Genomic DNA, 10,131 nt, shown 5'->3' with positions numbered 1-10,131 from the left:
CATCGATTCATCATCATGGCACAAGTCCTGCTGAATCCCGGGTCCATCGTGGTCGCTGACTGGCACCGCTGTGCAGAGAGCAAGGACTTCTTCAGCAGAATCCTGCACAAAAAAAGACGGCGAAAATTTGGTATGATTGTTATACACACAGAGAGTGTAGTCAAAATGTTATATTGGTTTCTGACTGTTATGTGATTTATTTTTCTTTGCATAGTAGACTACTGTCACTGTGTATATTTGCCTGTCATTATGTCTCTGAAATTGAGTACAAAGGTACCCCAGCAGTGTAAACAAGCCATAGTGCTTTCTTGGGTTTAAATCCTAATAGTAGACCTTGTATCTGAACTGTACTGTCCTGTGCTTTTCCTATGATAACTACTATCAATCAGTCAGTCAGTCAATCAATCAATCAATCAATCAAAACAGTTTGCCAAAGTAACCAGAAGAGTAGTTATGTGTAATATTCAATTTGGGTATTCAGCTATGCAAGGGAGAGTTCGGTAGTCTTACATGAAAATTCTGTAGTCCTATAAATATTTTGTGCAGAGTGATTCTTCTTCTTTCGTGCATCATCGTCCTTGATGATTGGTTGGCCACTGGGTAAGGTTAGGTACCTGCTCTAAAGCTGCACTGTCATTGACACAAATGCATAAACAAACTGATTTGTATTTCCATAATTTTTGTATTGAGCAAATTCATGGTTCATAATTTTATGTAGCCATAGTTACCAAGATGACAATGACATGATTTGCTGCAGGTTTACTCTGAGTAACCCTGACAAATGTGTGATGATCTCGCTCCTACTGAAATATGTATTCAAATTCAAACTACGTAGTGGTTTTACAGGTTTGTTGGAGTCTCCAGTGATGCCTCCGCATGTAGCCGTGGACACAGTTCCTTATAAGATATTCATCTCTGGAAAAATTGGAGTGGGGAAGACTGCACTTGCAGCACGTCTGGCAGGAATGCATATTCCTAGCATACATTATGAAACAACTGGTAGGTCTAAAAACACACTACACTGACTGCCACTAATGGCATGCTGAGATCATAAGCAACTGTTTTGCTGAGATCATAAGCAACTGTTTTTTATACTACAAGTAAGACTCCCTATCGAGAGATACACTCAGTTCGTGTATACACGCAGCCTCATGGTGGCGCTAGAACAGAGGCATGTGAGAAATCAGGGGCCAGCCAAGGAGTGTGTGTGCAAAGTTTGGCATGGATAGGGGCAACGGTGCCGGAGATAAGAGTAGGGCCAAAAGTGTGACATGACGTGACGGACAGACGGAGGGACTGACAGAGGGACTGACTGACTGACAGACAGACAGACAGACGGTGAAGGTTTTCATAGTAACTTTACGACCTGAGTCACCTGACGGTCGCAATTATTAATGCAGCTGACAGTGACAATTCGATCCGGGCAATATAAATTACATTACAATAGTGTGATATGAGACGATTGCATGTGGTAATATAGCACAAGTGTGCTATATTACTGAAGTTCATCCTAGTCTCGAATGACATTCTTTGGGGGTTGTCAACATGTCAGCCTGCTGTCCTACCAATCACAGAAAAGTCTATTAATTACTATGATACTGATTACTTATTATTTTTAACAGGAGTTCTACTGACCATTGTATTTGCTGTTCTTGCAGGTATCGAGACGACTGTGGTGTACTGGCCAGTGAAGCTCAGAGACAGTGGCAGAGTGCTCTTCTTTCGCCTGCAGCTGTGGGACTGTGGAGAGAGCGCCTTGCGTAGATTTGACCACTTGCTTCCGGTACACATGATGAAACACAATGGGATAGCTTGAACTTGTAGATCTTTTTTTGTTGTTGAAAAGATTAGCCATAATGACATGCACAAAATAGGGATGCCAGGTTAAAAGTGGTTAAGTCTGGGGAGGATATAAACACACAATAGCCGTAGTCCATTGCTACCATAATATTTGGCCTTTTATTTTTCAGTCTTGTAAGGAGCAGGTGGATGCCGTCCTCTTCCTGTTCTCCTTCACAGACAGGACCTCATTCGATGACCTTTCAAACCAGATCTCCAAGTGGTCTGGCCCATCGGACAACGTAGTGAAACTGATGGTTGGCACCAAGTATCCTTTAGTAGTCTTTTGTTTCCACTGTGTGTGGATGATCTTGACGTTGTTCGCCTATGAAAAGTTATTTCAATATCCGTTTCATTTAAAATAATTAAAGAAAACTAAATAAATAAATTACAAGTAGCAGCACATTGATCTTCACAGAATAAAAACCAGTAGCAGCAGGTATTGAGCCTCACTGAATATCAAGTAGCCCAAATAGTCTTGCCACCTTAACATGGGCACAGGGGCAGGAACAAAAGCTGCAATACATTTCTTAATACATAAAAGTGCACTAGTTTAACCCCACCCATTGTGTCATTAGCAGTGAGGGAGCCAAAACACAAAGTGGCTTACTTTCCAAATAATCACACGGTGATCAGTGGCTGTTAATGCAGAGGCATTGCTGATTGTGGGCGAGCACACTTTAGATGTTGTCATTGTGGGCTCGCCAGTACCTGGCGAGCACACTTTAGATATTGTCATTATTTATCTATCAGGCAGGCAGTCATATCAAGTATCAAAAAACTTCGGTTCCTTTCTACTCCTACATACTTAGTGAGAAAATGAAAATAAAAACATCAATGTGTTCAGTTTACAGTGGCGAAGTGTGCTATTACTTTTTACAGCAATCGGCCAAATGGTGGCGCTGTAGGAAGCCTTCGAAAGTGCGAACTTTGAACAGGTATAGCTCATGCTGTGTTTGAGGTACAGGCATGAAACCTGTATACACGTATGCGTCTCCTCATGCCGAACAACTTTTAGCCTCTGACTTTTGACCTCTGACCTTTAGATCTCCCACAATTCGGAATTATATGAAAAACAGTAAAAATCTATCTCCTCCTGGGTTTTTTTCGATACGCGCACAAAACTTTTTTCACATGAACTTTGGACCAATACGGTCAAACTAATCTCGACGGATTTCTTTTAAAGTGAAATATAATTTTTTAATAATTCAATAAATATTGCAGTTTTATGCAAATTATTCTTCGGCCTCTAAATCATACATGCAAAGTTACACGTTCATGGTATTTGGCAAAGATGTAGAGGGTTAGTCAAGGTATCACTGAAACCAATTTTATTCCAATCGGCCAAAGGGGGGCGCTATACGAAGCGTCTGAAAATTCAAACTTCAAACGGGCATAAGTCATGACTCGTTTCGTTTGAAGACATGCAACTTGTTACACGCGTGCTTTGACTCAAGCGGAAGACATCTGTGTCGTTGTTAAGTAAGCTCCGCCCTTCGATTTTCCGCCACTTTGAGCAGTTTGTAAAACGCGTAAACTCGCTTTTATTCTGGAATTTTCGCGTCACGTGCACAAAACTTTTTTTACGTGAACTTTGGACCGATATCTAAAGATCTGTCAGATCGGATTTCTTTAACATTGAAACATGCTTTTTTAAATAATTCAAACAATATTGCATTTTTATGCAAATTATTCTTCTGCCTCTAAAACATACAAGCAAAGTCACATTTTCATGACAAAATAGTGTAGAGGGTTAGTTCAAATATCACTGAAACCAATCTTACCCCAAATGGCCAAAGGGGGGCGCTATATAATTTTGAGCAGTTTGTAAAACGCTTAAACCCGTTTTTATTCTAGGATTTTTTTTGCAATTTGCATGAAACATTCTACACGCAATCTAAGGACCTTTATCTAACATGCCTATGAAGTGCACACAAAAAAATTATAAAATAATAATAATAAATATAGCTGCAAGCAGCGATAAAGTGTCCAAAGCCAAAAACACCTCAAATCATGAACACAGCCTGGGATGTGCGTGAAATCTTGCAAGCACATTCCCAATAGGTCAAGGAACAGATACCAACCTTCTCACATTGGCCTGTTATAGCGCCACCAGCGGGTCAACTTTTGCACAACACATTTTTGGAACAAAATGGACCAATCTTTGACGTCAGTAACGTCAAAGAGAGCACTGCCTGCGATCTTGACATTTTGTGCTTTTATAGCCATTGTTTTCTGGCTTGAAGCGAGCCCACAATTGTTTCGAAGGAACAATATTTTTCTAGTTATTTATCTATCAGTCATATCATACTGTAGACGGGAACTTCGGTTCCTTTCTACTCCTACATACTTAGTGAGAAAATGAAAATAAAAACATCAATGTGTTCAGTTTACAGTGGCGAAGTGTGCTATTATTTTCTATAGCAATCGGCCAAATGGTGGCGCTGTAGGAAGCCTTCGAAAGTGCGAACTTTGAACAGGTATAGCTCATGCTGTGTTTGAGTTACAGTCATGAAACCTGTATACACGTATGCGTCTCCTCATGCCGAACAACTTTTACCCTCTAACTTTTGACCTCTGACCTTTAGGTCTCCCACAATTCGGAATTATATGAAAAACAGTAAAAATCTATCTCCTCCTGGGTTTTTTTCGATACGCGCACAAAACTTTTTTCACATAAACTTTGGACCAATACGGTCAAACTAATCTCGGCGGATTTCTTTTAAAGTGAAATATAATTTTTTAATAATTCTATCAATATTGCGGTTTTATGCAAATTATTCTTCTGCCTCTAAATCATACATGCAAAGATACACGTTCATGGCATTTGGCAAAGATGTGGAGGGTTAGTCAAAGTATCACTGAAACCAATTTTATTCCAATCGGCCAAAGGGGGGCGCTATACGAAGCGTTTGAAAATTCAAACTTCAAACGGGCATAAGTCATGACTCGTTTCGTTTGAAGACATGCAACTTGTTACACGCGTGCTTTGACTCAAGCGGAAGACATCTGTGTCGTTGTTAAGTAAGCTCCGCCCTTTGATTTTCCGCCATTTTGAGCAGTTTGTAAAACGCGTAAACCCGCTTTTATTCTGGAATTTTCGCTCCACGTGCACAAAACTTTTTTTACGTGAACTTTGGACCGATATCTAAAGATCTGTCAGATCGGATTTCTTTAAAATTGAAACATGCTTTTTAAAATAAATTCAATGAATATTGCAGTTTTATGCAAATTATTCTTCTGCCTCTAAATCATACATGCAAAGTAACATGTTCATGGCATTTGGCAAAGATGTAGAGTGTTAGTCCAAATATCACTAAAACCAATCTTACCCCAATTGGCCAAAGGGGGGCGCTATATCATTTTGAGCAGTTTGTGAAACACTTAAACCCGTTAGGATTTTTTTTTGCAATTTGCATGAAACATTCTACACACAATCTAAGGACCTTTATCTAATATGCCTATGAAGTGCACACACACAAAAAAAATAATAATAATGAATATAGCTGCAAGCAGCGATAAAGTGGCCAAAGCCAAAAACACCTCAAATCATGAACACAGCCTGCAATGTGCGTGAAATCTTGCAAGCACATTCCCAATAGGTCAAGGAACAGATACCACCCTTCTTACATTGGCCTGTTATAGCGCCACCAGCGGGTCAACTTTTGCACAACACATTTTTGGAACAAAATGGACCAATCTTTGACGTCAGTAACGTCAAAGAGAGCACTGCCTGCGATCTTGACATTTTGTACTTTTATAGCCATTGTTTTCTGGCTTGAAGCGAGCCCACAATTGTTTCGAAGGAACAATATTTTTCTAGTGACAATATCTAACCGTCATATCAAGTTCTCCTCAAAACTTCGGTTCCTTTCTACTCCTACATACTTAGTGAGAAAATGAAAATAAAAACATCAACGTGTTCAGTTTACAGTGGCGAAGTGTGCTATTATTTTTTATAGCAATCGGCCAAATGGTGGCGCTGTAGGAAGCCTTCGAAAGTGCGATCTTTGAACAGGTATAGCTCATGCTGTGTTATACATACAGCCATGAAACCTGTATACACTTATGCGTCTCCTCATGCCGAACAACTTTTACCCTCTAACTTTTGACCTCTGACCTTTAGGTCTCCCACAATTCGGAATTATATGAAAAACAGTAAAAATCTATCTCCTCCTGGTTTTTTTTCGATACGCGCACAAAACTTTTTTCACATGAACTTTGGACCAATACGGTCAAACTAATCTCGGCGGATTTCTTTTAAAGTGAAATATAATTTTTTAATAATTTAATCAATATTGCGGTTTTATGCAAATTATTCTTTGGCCTCTAAATCATACATGCAAAGTTACACGTTCATGGCATTTGGCAAAGATGTGGAGGGTTAGTCAAAGTATCACTGAAACCAATTTTATTCCAATCGGCCAAAGGGGGGCGCTATACGAAGCGTTTGAAAATTCAAACTTCAAACGGGCATAAGTCATGACTCGTTTCGTTTGAAGACATGAAACTTGTTACACGCGTGCTTTGACTCGAGCGGAAGACATCTGTGTCGTTGTTAAGTAAGCTCCGCCCTTCAATTTTCCGCCATTTTGAGCAGTTTGTAAAACGCGTAAACCCGCTTTTATTCTGGAATTTTCGCTCCACGTGCACAAAACTTTTTTTACGTGAACTTTGGACCGATATCTAAAGATCTGTCAGATCGGATTTCTTTAAAATTGAAACATGCTTTTTAAAATAAATTCAATGTATATTGCAGTTTTATGCAAATTATTCTTCTGCCTCTAAATCATACATGCAAAGTAACATGTTCATGGCATTTGGCAAAGATGTAGAGTGTTAGTCCAAATATCACTAAAACCAATCTTACCCCAATTGGCCAAAGGGGGGCGCTATATCATTTTGAGCAGTTTATGAAACGCTTAAACCCGTTAGGATTTTTTTTTGCAATTTGCATGAAACATTCTACACACAATCTAAGGACCTTTATCTAATATGCCTATGAAGTGCACACACACAAAAAAATAATAATAATAATGAATATAGCTGCAAGCAGCGATAAAGTGGCCAAAGCCAAAAACACCTCAAATCATGAACACAGCCTGCAATGTGCGTGAAATCTTGCAAGCACATTCCCAATAGGTCAAGGAACAGATACCACCCTTCTCACATTGGCCTGTTATAGCGCCACCAGCGGGTCAACTTTTGCACAACACATTTTTGGAACAAAATGGACCAATCTTTGACGTCAGTAACGTCAAAGAGAGCACTGCCTGCGATCTTGACATTTTGTGCTTTTATAGCCATTGTTTTCTGGCTTGAAGCGAGCCCACAATTGTTTCGAAGGAACAATATTTTTCTAGTTATTTATCTATCAGTCATATCATACTGTAGACGGGAACTTCGGTTCCTTTCTACTCCTACATACTTAGTGAGAAAATGAAAATAAAAACATCAATGTGTTCAGTTTACAGTGGCGAAGTGTGCTATTATTTTCTATAGCAATCGGCCAAATGGTGGCGCTGTAGGAAGCCTTCGAAAGTGCGAACTTTGAACAGGTATAGCTCATGCTGTGTTATACATACAGCCATGAAACCTGTATACACTTATGCGTCTCCTCATGCCGAACAACTTTTACCCTCTAACTTTTGACCTCTGACCTTTAGGTCTCCCACAATTCGGAATTATATGAAAAACAGTAAAAATCTATCTCCTCCTGGGATTTTCGCGTCAAGTGCACAAAACCTTTTTCACATGAACTTTGGACCAATACGGTCAAACTAGTCTCGGCGGATTTCTTTTAAAGTGAAATATAATTTTTTAATAATTCAATCCATATTGCGGTTTTATGCAAATTATTCTTCGGCCTCTAAATCATACATGCAAAGTTACACGTTCATGGCATTTGGCAAAGATGTGGAGGGTTAGTCAAAGTATCACTGAAACCAATTTTATTCCAATCGGCCAAAGGGGGGCGCTATACGAAGCGTTTGAAAATTCAAACTTCAAACGGGCATAAGTCATGACTCGTTTCGTTTGAAGACATGCAACTTGTTACACGCGTGCTTTGACTCAAGCGGAAGACATCTGTGTCGTTGTTAAGTAAGCTCCGCCCTTTGATTTTCCGCCATTTTGAGCAGTTTGTAAAACGCGTAAACCCACTTTTATTCTGGACTTTTCGTTCCACGTGCACAAAACTTTTTTTACGTGAACTTTGGACCGATATCTAAAGATCTGTCAGATCGGATTTCTTTAAAATTGAAACATGCTTTTTTAAATAAATTCAATGAATATTGCAGTTTTATGCAAATTATTCTTCTGCCTCTAAATCATACATGCAAAGTAACATGTTCATGGCATTTGGCAAAGATGTAGAGTGTTAGTCCAAATATCACTAAAACCAATCTTACCCCAATTGGCCAAAGGGGGGCGCTATATCATTTTGAGCAGTTTGTGAAATGCTTAACCCGTTAGGATTTTTTTTTTGCAATTTGCATGAAACATTCTACACACAATCTAGGGACCTTTATCTAATATGCCTATGAAGTGCACACACACACAAAAAAAAATAATAATAATGAATATAGCTGCAAGCAGCGATAAAGTGGCCAAAGCCAAAAACACCTCAAATCATGAACACAGCCTGCAATGTGCGTGAAATCTTGCAAGCACATTCCCAATAGGTCAAGGAACAGATACCACCCTTCTTACATTGGCCTGTTATAGCGCCACCAGCGGGTCAACTTTTGCACAACACATTTTTGGAACAAAATGGACCAATCTTTGACGTCAGTAACGTCAAAGAGAGCACTGCCTGCGATCTTGACATTTTGTACTTTTATAGCCATTGTTTTCTGGCTTGAAGCGAGCCCACAATTGTTTCGAAGGAACAATATTTTTCTAGTTGTTAATGTTCTTGACATCATGTTCAGATTTGACCTGTTCATGCACACCGATGTGACGGAGCGGGAGGTGTGCAGGTTCCAGGAGGAGTGGCACATACCGCTGCTCAGAACTGGGGGTGAAGTCAGCGACGGACTGGACGACGTCGCTCCACTCCTCAACTGCTTGGCTGCAAACTTGTGGCACCAGGACTGTATAGCAGCCAGGTCAGAAAGCCACCCTGCACAGCAAGAAGCTGAGACTCTCATTTGAAATGATCATCATGCATTTGGCTCTATGCACAGCAGCCATGAAGTTGGGCCTCCTCTTTACTTCCTTCACAGGTGTTTCAAATGATACTGATTACAGCTCGGTTCCATTCTGGTCAAAGTGTCAGGGTGCCGATTTTGTGCATGTTTGCTCACTGGAAACTCTGCTACACCAGTGTGTCTCAAAGGTGTCCTTTAGGGGGTACCAAATGCCCCCTTATAGACAACCTCTCTGAGGGTTATCCTCAGTGTACAAATACAGGTCCATTTGGTTCCATAATTGTACACGCTTAAGAGTTACGATGGTCCTAGAAATTAAGAAGTTCAAAGAACCACTACACTAAACGGAACAGAGCCTTCATTAGAATCATTGGTAACAGCTAGTAAGGAAGGGGTCCGATTTCTCTCCATCATGGCTGCTGTGCATGGATAGTAGAGATAGGCACATTTCTCAAGCTGAATGTTTTTGTAAAAAAAAAAAAAAAGTCAAACAAAAAAAGGGTAAAATCTTTATTAATTTATCAATAAATAAAAATGGATTGCGTCATAGTTACCTACAAATAGTGACAATTCGTGAATTTATCGTGATCATATTTGTGAGTTCATGCATGGTGACAAATTGTGGGTCCATGTAAATGTGGAGGTGTGTTCTAAACATGAGAGCAAAGTGCACTGATTCTACTAGTGAATACATGTGTTTCAGGGTATAGAGTGAACATTACGTTTAGTGTCTTCACAATGTATTTTTAATCTAGAACGATATAAAAAGTTAAAAGACTATCCAACCAATATGAACTAAATAAAATAAATAAAAATAAAAGAATTCACAAGAGGCATAAAAATAAAACAATTCACAAGAGGCATCATCCAACTGATTCCAGTCTCGATATTCCTCAGTTCCTCAGTACCTTCATCCACACCTCTTTATCGGAGCTGTTAATACAAAAATAAAGAATATACTTTCATGAATTACAGATGCAGCCCAGAGAATACCGGTAGGTCTTTATTACAGATCTTTTCTAATGTACAGTACCACAGGCTGGTACAGAAATGTCATTAACCACTTATAGGTAACTATAATTACACTTTATTGTTTGACAAATGGTGAAAATAGTAGATTTACAGGCTCACAGCGCATTAT

General features: G+C 39.4%; 1 protein-coding gene across 1 annotated transcript; it reads left to right on the top strand.

The window, feature by feature from the left end:
* cplane2 (ciliogenesis and planar polarity effector 2) lies at positions 1-9,037 on the top strand. Its single transcript, XM_080728872.1, has 5 exons — positions 1-130; positions 847-999; positions 1,659-1,783; positions 1,971-2,107; positions 8,772-9,037. Exons 1-5 carry the CDS (start codon positions 16-18, stop codon positions 8,992-8,994), a joined length of 753 nt encoding a protein of 250 aa, XP_080584998.1. The 5' UTR covers positions 1-15; the 3' UTR covers positions 8,995-9,037.
* The last annotated feature ends 1,094 nt before the right edge of the window (positions 9,038-10,131 follow it).

This window comes from Nannobrachium achirus, assembly GCF_963921795.1.
Source record: "Nannobrachium achirus genome assembly, chromosome: 6".
Taxonomy (NCBI): domain Eukaryota; kingdom Metazoa; phylum Chordata; class Actinopteri; order Myctophiformes; family Myctophidae; genus Nannobrachium; species Nannobrachium achirus.
Note: the sequence above shows the minus strand (reverse complement) of the source record. Positions and strands in the feature narration are given on the sequence as shown.

What these genes read in the sequence shown, in the direction of transcription:
- cplane2 (XM_080728872.1), top strand. Translation starts at nt 16, where the DNA reads ATGGCACAAGTCCTGCTGAATCCCGGGTCCATCGTGGTCGCTGACTGG. An exon ending in AAAAAGACGGCGAAAATTTG is followed by an intron (nt 131 to 846) that starts GTATGATTGTTA and finishes GTGGTTTTACAG; the next exon opens with GTTTGTTGGAGTCTCCAGTG. An exon ending in AAACTGATGGTTGGCACCAA is followed by an intron (nt 2,108 to 8,771) that starts GTATCCTTTAGT and finishes CATCATGTTCAG; the next exon opens with ATTTGACCTGTTCATGCACA.